At 32.7% G+C, this 16,463-nt stretch overlaps 3 protein-coding genes across 3 annotated transcripts; 1 reads left to right on the top strand and 2 right to left on the bottom strand.

Moving 5' to 3' along the window:
• Positions 1 to 165: 165 nt before the first annotated feature.
• LOC126690788 (uncharacterized) lies at positions 166 to 2,796 on the top strand. The gene is made up of 3 exons (XM_050385916.1): positions 166 to 434; positions 1,818 to 2,175; positions 2,273 to 2,796. The coding sequence occupies exons 2-3, from the start codon at positions 2,044 to 2,046 to the stop codon at positions 2,621 to 2,623; spliced, it is 483 nt and encodes a 160-aa protein (XP_050241873.1). The 5' UTR covers positions 166 to 434; positions 1,818 to 2,043; the 3' UTR covers positions 2,624 to 2,796.
• A 369-nt stretch (positions 2,797 to 3,165) lies between these two features.
• Positions 3,166 to 4,664, bottom strand: LOC126690797 (uncharacterized). Its single transcript, XM_050385925.1, has 4 exons — positions 4,627 to 4,664; positions 4,037 to 4,532; positions 3,703 to 3,934; positions 3,166 to 3,617 (listed from the first exon to the last, which is right to left on the bottom strand). The coding sequence occupies exons 1-4, from the start codon at positions 4,662 to 4,664 to the stop codon at positions 3,166 to 3,168; spliced, it is 1,218 nt and encodes a 405-aa protein (XP_050241882.1).
• A 1,898-nt stretch (positions 4,665 to 6,562) lies between these two features.
• LOC126690796 (L10-interacting MYB domain-containing protein-like) lies at positions 6,563 to 8,457 on the bottom strand. Its single transcript, XM_050385924.1, has 3 exons — positions 8,245 to 8,457; positions 7,365 to 7,760; positions 6,563 to 7,282 (listed from the first exon to the last, which is right to left on the bottom strand). Exons 1-3 carry the CDS (start codon positions 8,455 to 8,457, stop codon positions 6,644 to 6,646), a joined length of 1,248 nt encoding a protein of 415 aa, XP_050241881.1. The 3' UTR covers positions 6,563 to 6,643.
• Positions 8,458 to 16,463: the final 8,006 nt, after the last annotated feature.

Here is a 16,463-nt window from a genome sequence, read left to right as displayed (position 1 = left end):
AGGGTCCGTTTGGATACAGCTGAAAACTGAAAACTGAAAACTGAAAATTACTGTAGCAAAACGTGGGTACTGTAGCGGAGCTGAAAATATATAAAGGCACGCGTTTTACTGTAGCTCAGCTGAAACATCCTTTTTTTGTTTTTCCTCTCTCTCTGTTGTTCACTCCTCACCCTCCTTGGACGATAGTTCCGCGCCCTCCAGAGAATAGAAGACGATGTCCAACGCCGGCGAAGAGCTCAGAAGCGAAATCAACGATGAACGTCACCCAATCCGACGCCGGCAAAGATAACCCAGTCTTTCATATACCCATTTCACCCTTTTCCCCAATTTCAGTCGTCTCCCACCCATGACAGTGCTCCTTGAAACCCAAAACTGAATTAGGCTGAGCTCAAAAACCAGAAGCAACGTTGCAAAAACGAATCCCACTCTCTAAGGTGAGTGTTCTCAATTTTTTTTTCACTATTTTCTATGATGTCTTGTTCGAAATTCATTTCTTGTTAATGGGTTTCTTTTAATTTGATGGAATTACTTGATTTGATTTGATAGAGTGTAAGTTCAATCCTCTGTATTCATTTGCTGGAATTTCACTTCTTGTTAATGGGGATTTGATGATTTTCAAGTATGGCTTTTTAGATTGTTTTATAATTTGATTTTGCTGGATTTGTAGTTATTTATATACTGTGTGATACATATTTGTTTATATCCCACAAAAGAACTTTTTTTTTTTTTCCTCTTCGATTAATATACCCAACAAAAAGACAGCTTATTTAGCCTTATCTGCTTGAGAAAGAAAGAATTCACTTTTTTTTTGCTGAAAGATACTTGGATTTCTTACATGTTTTTTTGCTGAATCATACGGACTGAATCATTCATTCTTCTTCTTCTTCTTTTTTGTTTTTTTTCTTTATTAATGAGCCAATATTCACCAAATTTAAAAAAAGAACTAAAAAAAAAAAAGAGTTTACTGGAGACTAAAAAGGGTTGATTTTTGCTGTCAAAGTTTACCCTTTTTTGTGGTCACAAGATTTCTTTGGTGTTCATGTTACATTGTAGAAACTACTGAAGTGTGAGACCTCTAATATGTAACTTCCACATTGATTTTTGTATTGGAGCTTCTGGTGTTTCATTTTTATGAGTTGGAGAATGAATGAAAGAATGAATGAAATTATAATATATTGGAGATTGTTAAGGATAAGATTTGCTAGCTAAAATAGTGGTGCTATGTAGCTGTGTTTTACCTGCATAATTGCTGCTGCATAATGCTGCCGTGTAACTGTAATGTAGCTACATAACATTCAAATATATGTATAATCTGATCTGTGTGGCAGCTGTATACAACTATTTCAGCACCTGATTTGAATTGTAACAAAGTTTAGATTGAGATATGATGAGATAGGATAGGGTAGAGTTATTTATATTTTTTGAACTTCTTGTATTTGAATTTCATATAGCTGTACAACTCTATAAATGATAAGTCCCAAATCAGATTGGTTTTGGGTTTGCAAATTATATCAGATAGTTATTATCTTTATAGAGATTGAATGCGATTTCTCATATCTCCTAGGCAACCAATTAGGGTGTCTAAAAGTAGAGGATCTGGACTTGCATATCTTTGGGGAATGTGATTTTTTAGATTCATAACCACAATTTAATTGATGAACATTGTTTTGCAGCTAGTTTTATGGATAATGTAACTTTAAAGAATAACTGTGTGTGATTGTTTGGGCTATGCTAGTGTTATGGATTATGTAACTCACCCTTGCATTAATTTCAAACATGGCGTTTTGAGGTTAATATGAGCATCATTTTTGCGACAGGACAGTATACATCACCCTAAGTGATGCAGGAAACAATGGGCCTAAGGCCAGCCCCTGATATTGAGCCTTGGCTCAGCTGCCACATTTAGGTAAAACTAAATTAGTGCACTAGAACAGAGGAGGGCAAGTGGACCTTACATCTTAGTTTTAGTAGATATGTGAGGTTTGTCAATCCCAAAGTCATCCTCCACCAAGCCAACGCAACATCTATTGCCAAGAATTACGAATGTCAGAAACAAGTAACTATTTCTCCAGTTCTGATGGCCATTTTTGTGACTTGGAGAACTGCAGAATTAGGACGTCCCTGAAACTTCATTCATTTGGTAGGAGGTTTTATAGTTGTCGCTATTGGTCACCAGTAAGTACCATATCCCAATACTGGCAAAATATTTGTATTGTGCGTTAAAGAACCAATTCGTTATATTTCTATTTATGTGTTGTATTGTATTGTGCAGGATGATGACCGTGCATGCAAGTTCTTTAAGTGGTTAGATACCAGCATTTGTTGTACGCGTGGTGCAGCAGTAGCACCTATAGTTATTGCCAAATTCAACCGATTGGAGCATGCGGTGGAAGTTGCCAATGAAGAGTCGAAGCAAGCACATGCCTTGACAGCTGCAGCATTGGAAAGGGAGCGAGTTGCAAAACGAAAGTTTGAAAGAGCCAAGGTTGCACGCATGATTTCTGAAGATAAAGCAAAGAAGTTGACAATAGCTTTAGTAGTCTTGGGGGTCATGTTTCTAGTATTGCTTATTTTGTCTACTAGGTTTGGGGAAGTCAAAATCAGGCAGATGTGTCTACCATAATGGGATGTATATGTACGTAATAACTGCAAGTTGTATTATTACATTTGTTTTGTATGTTAATTGTACTATTGCAAGTCAGTTTATGATATGTATGTAGTTGTACTTTTTAAAACAATGTGGAGACGTTTGATGGAGATAATGTTATTGCTAAATTTAAAGAAGATTGTAAATTTTGTTGTTGTATATATGTGTCTATATATATATACACAATTGGCCAGCCATTGATAGATTGGATTCTTGGTGTCTCACAAAAAGTGAGAGCTTTTATTTTTTTTTTTGTACAAATTCCTCGTAGTTTACTGTTTCAATCTTAAAATCCATTGAGTTTACTATAATATTCAGATTAGATTGGACTCTATTCAGAAGTCCCTTGTAACCAAGAAATCTATTGTTGCAATACTGATAAGTTTCACATATAACGATACATACAACTTCATAAATCCAAGGCTTTACAATAAAGTACCTGTGAGCTATTCAATTCTGCTTGACAACAACAAAAAAACCATAATACAAAATGCTATTACATTGAAGTTTGTGAACCATCAGTTATAGTCCATACATATCGATTCTGTGATATAGTCCCGAACCTCTTTCATCTCATCTGAATCCAAGTAAGAGACCACATCTGCCACTTGATCATAATGACCGCCCTCACTACCTGTATATGTGTCCCGTGCATAACGCGAATGTCGAACGTCATTGTCGTCATGTATTCTAATAAAGTTGTGAAGAACCATTGTAGCAACAATAATTTTATTTTGAGTGCGTATACTGAAGCCTGGCATACATCTCAAAATTTTCCATCTATTCTTCCAAACTCCAAAAGTTCGTTCTATGACCGAACGAAGTGATGAATGGAGATAATTAAATCTCTCCTCTGAACGATGCAGCTGTGAACCTCTTTGAAAATCGGGGATGTGGTACCGCTCTCCCTTATATGGTGCAAGGAACCCTGGCTTCATCGGGTACCCTGAATCAACAAGATAATATTTTCCTGCAAACGAACACGTTTATTATATTAGAATTTTCACTACGTAATACATACTTTAATACTGTAATTAAATTGCATATTTACAAACCAGGTGGAGGTTTTGGAAAGTTATTTCTCTCATTATTCAGGCAATTTAAAAAGATCTTGGTATCATGCGCTGAACCTTCCCATCCCACACACGCGAATGTGAATTTCATGTCAAAATCACATGCGCACATGCAATTTACTGTTGTGACCCCTTTCCTTCCTCTATATGGGTGTTGCTCATTTTGTGGTAAGAGCACGGGGACGTGAACCCCATCAATGGCACCAATGCAACCCTAATAATTGCCACAAAAATGCCATGTCAAAATGAAATACATGGTATGTCCATACAGATAACAGGAATACAATCATGTCAAGATACCAAATTCACAAAGTACCATGAAATGTGGCCAATATCGATCTGACCCCTGAATATGTGATGGCACGGTACGAAATGTAGGATCATCAGGCTTGATAATGTCTGGTGCCATAACCGTGGCTAACAAGGTAATTACCGTGGACACATGTCGATGCACTGTCTTACCAGAATGTTGAAATCTATCCTGCATCATTCTGTTACCCATGCCACTACCAAGTACCACCAATGTCATTGCCACTGACTCCTCCAAGCAAACTCTTTTGGTACCGTCATATCCATACCGAGTGCGCAATGTATGACACAACTGTCGAAACACATGACTTGACATTCTAAACACATTGTGACATTTCTTCTCATTTCCATTTAATGTATACTGTACCCATTCATACCCTGTTTGTATATTCGTATGCATTGGTACTTTGGTCATATAAGTCTCTATATAAGCTATGACACTTGCACACCCAGCTATATATGCTGCAAGTACAATGTCGTCGCTAATATCAAAGACTGTGTCCCTGCATATGTTACCAACTTTAATTGCATGTACAAAATCTGGAGTGATACAATAATATGTACCCCAAAAAACAAGTTATTAGTATAGAAACTTACTGGTACTGGGAATCAGATGAGTCGTTTAGCAAATTCATCCTTTTGAATACCTTGAGACTTTTTTCTTTTTATGTCTGTGGAAAGCCAATACACACATATTCAGCAATCACCTTGACATGATTTCATACGGACACTGACACTACACAGGTACAACTATTTCATTTGGGTAACAAATAAAAGAAGAAAATATTAGCAACTGAAAGAATTCAATGGCTACATGTGATCTAAAAAATTTATCAGCATACCCTTGTTCACCTTCACAACAAACTATTGCATTGGAAAGATGTACATGCAATTCCTAACAAAAATAAAACCACACACACACAAACAATTAAAACAAAGGCACGAAACTCATCTGGTACTATTCACGGGCTGTGTGAACAGTACCCGTGAACAGTACCATGGAAGCTGTTAGGGTGCTGTTGCACCCAAAAATAAAAAGAAGAAAAAAAAAAAAAAAATCGTAAGCAACAAAATAAGCAAAAAAGAAGATAAATTGGAAAGGCATAAAACTCTTCGGTACTGTTCACGGGCTGTGTGAACAGTATCCGTGAACAGTACCGTAGAAGCTGTTAGGGTGCAGTTGCACCCAAGAATAAAAAGAAAAAAATAAAAATAAAAAGTTTGCGCATTGGAAAGATCTACAACAAACTATTGCATTGAAAATATGTACATGCAGTTTCAAACAAAAAAAACCACACACACAAACAATTAAAACAAAGGCAAGACTTCATTATATGTTGAAACTTTCTATTGATAATGTTTCAATATATGCATAACATGTTTTAACTGATCCTATTGATAGGACTTCGATATATGTTGAAACTCCCTATTTTGCACTGAATTCCTAATAGTTTTTTTATCACACTGGAACTTTGTCTCATCACATTTTCAATCACACACTTGCTTTGCAAAAATATTAAATGATAAGCTTTACATGTCAGATTGGCACTATTGCTCAATATGCCATAAATCCCCAAAGTTTCAGTGCTTTTGCTGTTCTTATGCCATATGTGAGTGCTGCATGAATAAAGAAAAAAAAAAGTTTGCTGTTCTTATCCCCAAAGTTTTTTTTTAGGGTGCTTTTGCACCCAAAAAAAAAAGAATGAGTACAAGAAAAAAAAGCAAAAACTGATAAGCAAAGAAATAAGCAAAAAGAGGATAACAGACATTGGTATTAAACTCACCTTGTACTGTTCACGGGCTGTGTGAACAGTACCCGGTATCAGAGAAGGTATTGGGTGCTTGTGCACCCAAAAAAAATAAAATAAAAACAAAACAAAACGAAAACTCATAAACAAAAAGAGGGTAATTGGAGATATGTATTAAACTCATCTGGAACTGATCACGGGCTGTGTGAACAGTACCCGTAAACAGTACCAGAGAAGCTGCTGGGTGCTTTTGCACCCAAAAAAAAAAAAAAAACAAACACTCATAAGCAAAAAAATAAGGAAAAAGAGAGTAATTGGAGATATGTATTAAACTCAGCTGGTACTGTTCACAGGCTGTGTGAATAGTACCAGAGAAGCTGTTAGGGTGCTTTTGCACCCAAAAAAAAATAAGACAAAAAAAGCATAAACTCATAAGCAAAAAATTAAGCAAAAAGAGGATAAATTGGAGAGGTATAAAACTCATATGGTACACAGTGCACATACACAGAATCCTGAAAAACAAGGCCACTCAAATATAAATAAAGAATCTATCAAACAATTTATCTAATTTTTAGGACCCCTTCAACTTTCCCAAATAAACCATATTGAACTACTAAACTATTTTGATGCCATAAAAAAACACCACAAGTAACAAGTAAGCATACAAAAGATGACAATTAGTAACCATTGTTTTACATACACACCTATGGCAAGCATATAGTTTGTGCCAATACAAAAGTCTGAAAAAAAAAAAAAAAAAAAAAAAAAAAAGAGGGTGCAAGAGGTACATAAAAATAATCCGATCGCTACAACACCAAGAGGTACATAAGGATAAGCAACTAGGGATGTAGACAAGCCCCTTTCCTTCAAAGAACATGAAACTGAGGGTTCATTTCGTACTGCTTCTCTAGCCACCTCAGCTGGACCTCCTTCCTCTCAACATTAGCTGCAAACATGTTCCTACCATCTACGTTATTCATGAAGAAGAAGGTGCTGAACATATGAAGACGATCACCCGCTTGCACCCCAGGAAGAGTTAACACCATGTCCATAATTGCTTGCATCTCATTAGCTGATGTGGTGCGAAATGGTGTATTGTGCGTACTTACGCTTCTACTTTCAACAATAACATCTGACATGCTCTTCAAAGAGTCAGACATCTCTTGCATGGTTGAACGCTTCTTTCTTGGTTTCTTGCAAATTCCCCTAAAAAGTTGAAAACCGCTTGCCAGGCCCTTCCCCTTATTCACTGCTGGTCTTGCTCTAGACGATGCTGGCCCTTCAACTTCCATTGGGTCAACTGAGTTCGCAGAGGGTTCACATTGGGGGTCAACAAATTCTTTGCTATCAGCGGAGTCCCCAAACCCTTCGGTGCAATCATTTGGTATTTCACCACTTGTGCAGAACGCATGTTTTCCCGTTGCAATCGTGCCTTCAAACATGATTTCCATGGACTTAATATTCGGCAATGGTTTGTTTTTATAAGTTGCCGCCTTGGGACATGCCTACATGTGGACAACCGGTAGTTAGAACACAATATTAGTTGTAGACAACTGAGTATTTCACAATGATGTAAAGTGAACTAACCTGAATCTTTCGGGTCCACCACTCATCAGTCATGTGAATAACCCCAGTTACAGGATCATAACCTAACCCAGTCTCACTAAAACACTCCTTCCAAGTCTTCCAACACTTTCTCAGATGATCCCATTTGTTTTTAAACTGCGTGGGAGTCACCACTTTTCCCATTTCACCTAACTGCTCAATCACTTCATCAACCCCTTCCTTTCTCAAAAATCCATTATGCTTCTTGCCGTCTAGGACTTGGGCAGCAGACAAATCACAATAAGCTTTTAATTCTTTAGGATCTTTCCACCCAGTTCTAACTTCATTACCATCAGCCTTCGGTTTCCCATTACCATCAGTCTTCGGTTTACCATCAGCCTTCGGTTTTCCCTTACCCATTTTTGTTACAACTTCCTTCTATACCCATTAAGACATTCCAACAAACAGTTTATATGCATATCATAATCAGTTACCATGGCCACATGCAAAATGCAAAAAGTAAACTAACATATATAATAGTCCAACTACAACAGAGGCAGCTCCTTGAAACACCCAAAATTAGATGAATGAGAGAGTAACCCACCTACTAATTTCATGGAAAACACAAAAATCACAGACAAACGTTGAACTAAAATTACACACAAACGTTGAGCACAAACCCACAGATTGAATAATAGTCCAACTACAACAGAGGCAGCTCCTTGAAACACCCAAAATTAGACGAATGAGAGAGTAACCCACATACTAATTTCATGGAAAACACAAAAATCACACACAAACGTTTAACTAAAATTACACACAAACGTTGAACACAAAACCACAGATTGAAGTGTGTTCATGGAAAACAATATAATTAGACAGCAATAGATCATAGAGTATGAAAAGTTAGACAGAACAGTACCCGTGAATGCAGAGACCTAGAGTGGCGGCAGCGACGTCCCAAGCGGAGAGAAGCTGAGCTCGTGCGAATCACTCTGGGATGGCTTCGTTTGTTCCGTGTGGGATTGCAGTTACCCTGTTTCAGCTCTTCTATTGATGGTTTATTGCGGGATGGTGGGTAGGTGCGCTTCATTGAAGACGATGAGGACGGGGCATTGATGAAAATTGAAGACATCTGTGCCGGGTAGTTGAGAGGAAGAAACGGAATGCACAAAATTAGCCGTTGGGGAGAACGTTATGCTTGGGTCAGGACAGTGTTGTGAACTGAACATCAATGGGTTCGTTGAATATGTTTTATGTTTATGCTCTGGAGTTTATTAATGAAACGGTGCGTTTTTCCTTGTGGTCAGCACAAACGGACAGCGTTCCAGCGTTTTTAAATGAAACGGTGCGCATTGTTTTTCATTTCGCGTTTCAGCATTTTGGAGCTACGTTTTACTGTAGCTGGGTCCCACGTTTTGGAAAAACGCAAACGCAGGATTGGGCAGAAAACGCCCAATCCAAACGCAACCTTAATGGTACCAACCTCACATTATGTAATACTAACATCACATTTAATAGTTATTTTCTCACATTCGGTGATACTTTAATTTTTTCTTCACATTTGACAGTTCTATTGTTACATTGGGTAGTACCAACATCACATGTGACTATACTTTTTTCACATTCGATAGTTCCCTTATTTTTTCTTACATTTGATGGTTCCATTGTCACATTGGACAATACTAACATCACATTTGACCGTACTTTTACCACATTCGGTTGTACTCGTATTCTTTTCTCACATTTGATAATACAATCCTCAAATTTTGTAGTACCAACATCACATGTGACTGTACTTTTGTCACATTCGGTAGTTCATTTTTTTTTTCTTACATTTGATGGTTCTATTGTTACATTGGGCAGTACTAATCTTATTTGACCGTACTTTTCTCACATTCAATGGTATTTTAATTTTTACTCACATTTGACAGTTCCATCATCACATTAAGATTTAGGCAGTACCAACATCACACGTAACCGTATTTTTGTCACATTCAATAGTTCCCTTATTTTTTTCTCACATTTGATGGTTCCATTATCACATTAAGTGGTACCAACATCATATACGACAATACTTTTGCCACATTCGGTTGTACTCGTATTTTTTTCTAACATTTGATGGTACCATCTTGAAATTGTGCAATACCAAAATCATATGTGACCATACTTTTGTCACGTTTGGTGATTTTATTTTATTTTTTTTTTTTTGCGCAAATGATGATTCTATTGTCACATTAGGTAGTACCAACATCACATTTGATCATACTCGCATTTGATTGTATTTTAATTTTTTTCTCACATTTGATGGTATGTCCTCACATTGTGTAGTACCAACATCACATGTGACTATACTTTTGTCACATTTGGTTCTCCCCTTATTTCTTTATCACATATGATGGTTCAATTGTCACATTAGGCAATACTAACATTACATTAGACCATACATTTCACACACTCGATGGTACTTTTGTCACATTCGATAGTTCCATTTTTTTTCTCACCAATTACCATAATACTCCCGAAACCTAAAAAATGACCGAAACACCCTTATAACCTAAAAAATGATAGAATCACCCTAAAACTCTAAAAAAAAAATACCAAAATTACTATAAAACCCAAAAAATGATCGAAATAACCATGAAACTTAAAAAAATGATCAAAATACCCTTAGAAAAAAAAATTTGACCAAATGACACTGAAACTTTAAAAAAAAAAAAAAAAAAAAAAAAGACCAAAATTACCATAAGACCTAAAAAATGACCGAAATAACAATGAAACCTAAAAAATGACCAAAATACCCCTAGGACAAAAAAAATGACCACATGACCTTGAAACTTAGAAATTGACTGAAATTACCTTGAAACCAAAAAAATGACTAAAATGACCTCGTAACCTAAAAAGTGACTGAAATACCCTTAGGACCTAAAAAATGACATAAATATTTATAATCCACTTAATAATATAAAATTTACATAAGAAAAAAAAAGTGAAAAAAAAATTATCCAGTACTTGATTTATTGAAAGTAAAGTACCATACAAAAAAAAAGATAAAGATAAACCACTCTACAATCTACACTCTAAATACTAATTATTATCTTATAAATTTATAATTCATTTAATAATATAAAATTTACAAAAGAAAAAAAATTACCCACTATTTGATTTATTGAAAATAAAGTACCATACAAAAAGAAAAAGAAAAAAAAATATAAAGATAAATCACTCCACAGTCCAAACTCTAAATACTAATTACTATCTTAAATATTTATAATTCACTTAATAATTTAAAATTTACAAAAGAAAAAAAAATGAAAAAAAAATTACCCAGTACTTGATTTTTTTGAAAATAAAGTACCATACAAAAAGTAAAAAAGAAAGATAAATCACTTCATAGTCCACAATCTAAATACTAATTACTATCTTAAATATTTATAATCCACTTAATAATATAAAACTTACAAAAGAAAAAAAAAGTGAAAAAGAATTACCCAGTATTTGATTTCTTGAAAATAAAGTACCATACAAAAAGGAAAAAAAAAAAAGATAAATCACTTCATAGTCCATACTCTAAATACTAATTACTATCTTAAATATTTATAATCCACTTAATAATATAAAATTTACAAAAGAAAAAAAATTTACCCAATACTTGATTTTTGGAAAGTAAAGTACCATACAAAAAGAAAAAAAAAAAAGATAAAATAAATCCTCCACATTCCACACTCTAAATACTAATTACCATCTTAAATATTTATAATATAATTGATAATATAAAATTTTAAAAAGAAAAAAAAAAGTGAAAAAAAAATTAACCTAGTATTTAATTTCTTAAAAGTAAAGTACCATACAAAAAATAAATAAATAAAGATAAATCACTCCACCGTTCACAATCTAAATACTAATTACTATCTTAAATATTTATAATCCACTTGATAATATAAAATTTACAAAAGAAAAAAAAAAGTGAAAAAAAAAATTTACTCAGTACTTGATTTCTTGAAAGTAAAGTACCATATCAAAAAAAAAAAAAAGATAAATCACTTCACAGTCCACAATCTAAATACTAATTACTATCTTAAATATTTATAATCCACTTAATAATATAAAATTTACAAAAAAATAAAAAAAAAAGTGAAAAAAAGAATTTACCTAGTACTTGATTTCTATAAAGTAAAGTACAATACTAAAAAAATGATAAAGATAAATTACTTCACATTCCACATTCTAAATATTAATCACTATGTTAAATATTTATGATCCACTTAATAATATAAAATTTACAAAAGAAAAAAAAATGAAAAAAAAAATTACCTAACTATTTGATTTCTAAAAAGTAAAGTATCATACAATAAAAAAGATAAAGATAAATCACTCTATAGTCCACAATCTAAATACTAATTACTATTTTAAATATTTATAATCCACTTAATAATATAAAATTTACCAAAAAAAAAAGTGAGAAAAAAAATTTACCCAGTACTTGATTTGTTGAAAGTAAAGTACTATACAAAAAGAAAAAGAAAAATATAAATCAATCCACAATCCACAATCTAAATACTAATTACTATCTTAAATATTTATAATCCACTTAATATTATAAAAATCACAAAAGAAAAAAAATGAAAAAAAAATTACCTAGTGCTTGATTTATTGAAAATAAAGTACCATACAAAAAGAAAGAAAAAAAAAAAGACAAATCACTTCACAGTCTACATTCTAAATACTAATTACTATCTTAAATATTTATAATCCATTTAATAATATAAAATTTACAAAAGAAAAAAAAAGTGAATAAAAAAATTTTACCTAGTACTTGATTTTTGGAAAGTAAAGTACCATACAAAAAAAAAAAGGATAAAGATAAATCACTCCACATTTCACACTTTAAATACTAATTACTATCTTAAATATTTATAATCTACTTAATAATATAAAATTTACAAAAGAAAAAAGAAGTGAAATTTTTTTTTTATCCAGTACATGATTTCTTAAAAGTAAAGTACCATTAAAAAAAAAAAGATAAAGATAAATCACTACACAGTCTACAGTCCATAATCTAAATACTAATTATTATCTTAAATATTTATAATCCACTTAATAATATAAAATTTACAAAGAAAAAAAAAAGTGAAAAAAAAAATTTACCCAGTACTTGATTTCTAGAAAGCAAAGTACCATACAAAAAATAATAATAAAGATAAATCACTTCACATTTTACACTCTAAATACTAATTACTATCTCAAATATTTACAATCCACTTAATAATATAAAATTTGCAAAAGAAAAAAAGTGAAAACAAAAATTACCCAGTATTTGATTTCTTAGGAGTAAAGTACCATACAAGAAGAAAAAAAAAAAAGATAAATCACTCTACAGTCCATTCAAAAGAGAAAATGTTAAGCCATTGCTTTATGTCAACATGAAGGTACTAGAGATTTTCTGTAAAATGTGTGATGGGCAGTAATCAATGGTCATGCAGTGTTTACCAAATGCTAACCCTTACCAAGCTCATCTGGCCCTCACATATACTTCCTTTACCCTATACAAACTCGTATAGACCTTTTCATGCAGTACTTCAACCAAACAAAAATTTTCCTTTAACAAACAAAACAAATTGATTAGCAAAAGTTTCAACAAGACCAAACATACCGCATCAAACATGTCGCAGTGAAGCTTAGTGACAGAGTCTCCATGGCCAAGCTCCTGAGCAACTCCATATGCAATATAAGTCTTGGAACTCATATCTGATTTTTTGAGCAACTGGAGAGCAATGTTTAAAATACCCTTGTGTGGATGTACATATTCCTTAAACGACAAGCAACAGATAAACTCATCACCATGATGTGGCAAGTGTTCAAACAAAGTAGATGGAGGCCAATCTTTTAGCTTCAGTATCAAGGGCCATGAACGACAATCAAACCGATCTTCTGTATACAAAGTAAAAAACTGGCGGATGTTGATATCAATCTGCGATTCATCACAATAATTAGTATCACAAAAAAAAATTATCAAGGACTATTTGCATATCATTTTATTATGCATGAGTAGACAGGTGGAAAGTAAAAACACTTTAAACAAGAAGGGAAAAGTAAAAGGAAAAACAATGACAATAACTCCAAAAAAGAAAATTGGTCTTAATTATCACTAGCGTGAACGAAGAACCACTAGAAAGTCGTGGTCCTCCAATTTTTAATGGGCCTTTTTATTATATATTAATTTGAGACTGAAAGGCAAGGGATAAGAAGGCAGTCATCACCCCTTGAAATCAATTGGAAGGAGTACATGTAGCTGCTAATTCTCAAGTGTGGAGTATTTAAAGCACTTATATTTTGTAAATGACCCAGAACACTAATGAACAAGTTGCAAGATAGTATCTCCCTTTTTCCCTTACTTGGATTGAGTAAGACAACCATACTAAAACTCTATTCCTATTTCTTCTAGATTGAAAAACTATTATCAGTGGTCATCAAAGGTTGGGAATTGAATTACTGTGTTCAAAACTAAAAGGAACCTTCCTGAGAATAAAATAAATTGAAAATTCCTAGAAAGAAAACCTTTTTTTTCAGGAATTTTCAAATAGTCTCACTAAAAATTGATAAAGCACGATAAATCAAACACAAACTTCAAGTTTTAGAAATATTTTCTGAACTTGAATCTAATCATATTTTTCATCCAATTTTATAATTTTTTGAAAAAAAATTAATTTGAAATATAAATTATTTTCATTATCTTTAAAAGTCAAAAACAAAAAATAGTAAGACCCAGATGAAATATTCTTGACTTGGAGACCAAAAACATCCTAAAGATTAGACAAGAACCAGTTTAAAATGAAAACAAAAGATGGGGTTCACTATCTCTTTCAAGGTCTATATTACTTGAATGAAATTTAAAAATGCTATACCACACAATGACCACGGAGTTTTTATTTTTAATCAAAACAAACTAGAGCATGCTAATTACAAGTATACACGTTTAGTCATTCTCTCAAACACCTAGCATGCATGCCCACTAAAACATTGCAACTTAAATAACACAAAGTTATAAACTTTATAGTGTGTATGAATAAATAACACAGTTCGATCAAAAAAAAAAAAAAAACAGTATGTAGTACATACAAGTTGGACTAAAAGAAACACAAATTAAATGGAAGATATTTGACCCAAAAAAGCACCTATTAAATTTAAGATTTTATTCTCAATAGTCTACAAATCCATCAGTGGTTTGCAAAAATAAGAAAGGAGAACAATCAAAGTGATATTAACTTCTTTATGCACCCAAACCAAATCAGAAAAAAACTACTTATGCTCATCAGGAATTGCCTTAACCAAATCTATGCATAGAAATTAACATTATAAAATAACAATAGAAATTACTTATGAAACCATAAATGATATTTGATATTTACAAATCATAGCAATAAAAGTAACATGTTATAGGGTGCCTCAATAAAGTAAAAGTGATTTCAAAGTGAGTGAAAAGCAGAGATGGAAAAAAAAGACATGTGAACAAAGAGAGATCCTTTTGTGTGAAAGGTTTAAAGGATTTCTCCAAGAACCAAGAAGAAGAAGATGAAGAATTAACAATCAGAGGAATATAAACCATATTGTGCCACTTAGCAAACAACAGATCAGGGAAGAGTAAAAATCAAAACCTGAAAATTAAATTAAAATGATTAAGTAAAAGAAAAAGTATCTAACCATTCTTCAAGAATCGACGAAGGTCATTTAGGTGTAGGATTTGATCTTTCTAATTTCTAGTGAATTCAATCAATAAATAGGAAAAGGATTAAAAATCAAAATCACGATTTGAATACCAAATACAGAATTCAAGGAGGCAAAGCCATGAAGGTTTGAGAAAGGCGGCTAGAGGGAAGAACTCGTTAATTAGAGATCTCTCTCAAGCGCTTGACAAAAGAAGAACCCGTATGTTTTTTTTTTGGGTTTTATAGAAAACCTAGATGACTGGTAGCAGGTATCTTATTAAAATTAAATAAACGGACCAAATTAAAACAAGTGAAATCTATAACTAAGATTTAAGTGGGTACTGTACCCCCAAAAAATATGGGGTATCGTAGAATGACCCATACATTAGTGAAGCAACATTATCTATCAAGTGAGGATAATAATGTATGTAATGGTGCATATAGTAATGAATAGTAATGAGATATTTTTTGCAAGTTAATAACAATTATATTTAGAATATGTTTGGATGGAGGCAAATAGGGGAGAAGGAGATAAAGCATTGGCTACTCTACATGCAAGTAAGGGTGGTCACACCAAAAGCCTTGTAATTGAATTGACACCTCCCCATACACAAAGTGCTTAGGGGTTTAGGGGGGAAAGGGTTCGAACTACAGGGGTAGCACCATGTTGTAATTATTTCTCAAAAAATAAAGAAAGAAAGTAAGGGTGGTCATAGGACCACCTGACATGCAAAAAAAATGTACATATACACTTGCAAAAAAAAAAAAATTCTATACTAAACTAACCTAATGTGACCACTGACCACCCTAATAAAAATGTTGAACATCCTTTTTTTTTTTTTTTTGAGAAACAAAATGTTGAACATCCTAATTTGAGAATTACAAAAATTTGGGTTCAATAACAAAAAGAGTAATGCTATAGTCACAATATTTTCAAAATAATTTCATAACAAGTCTTATGTGGTAAGTTGTTATTGATTTTAATTTGGGCTCAATACTGACATTATTTTTCTACCCACCAATAATAGTTTTTGCATAAGATTTATTATAAAAATGTTATTGACCTAGTATTACTCCAAAATTAATTTTGAGCCCCCAAGCATAATCTTTAATCCCTTAATTTTTTTTTTTAATTTAAAAAAAGGCTTAAATAACAACGATAAATATTAGCCCAAATAACAACAAAATAAACCAAACAAAAACAAGAGAAGACCAAACAACAACAAGTGAACAAATTATTCAACAAAAAGCTTATTAAAAAAAAAAAGATTAATTTTCTTAAAAATTCAAATTTGTAGCTTGTTCAACCATTCAATAAAAATAATATCTAATTTCATTTTCCCTTAAAAAAGGGTACCAAGAAAAATAATGCGGTTGTGAGTTATCATTGGCAGTAACAACAGTTATGCTATTTTTAGTTTCACATTTTGCAACA

This window comes from Quercus robur, chromosome 7 (genome assembly GCF_932294415.1).
Source record: "Quercus robur chromosome 7, dhQueRobu3.1, whole genome shotgun sequence".
In the NCBI taxonomy this organism is placed as follows: domain Eukaryota; kingdom Viridiplantae; phylum Streptophyta; class Magnoliopsida; order Fagales; family Fagaceae; genus Quercus; species Quercus robur.
Note: the sequence above shows the minus strand (reverse complement) of the source record. Positions and strands in the feature narration are given on the sequence as shown.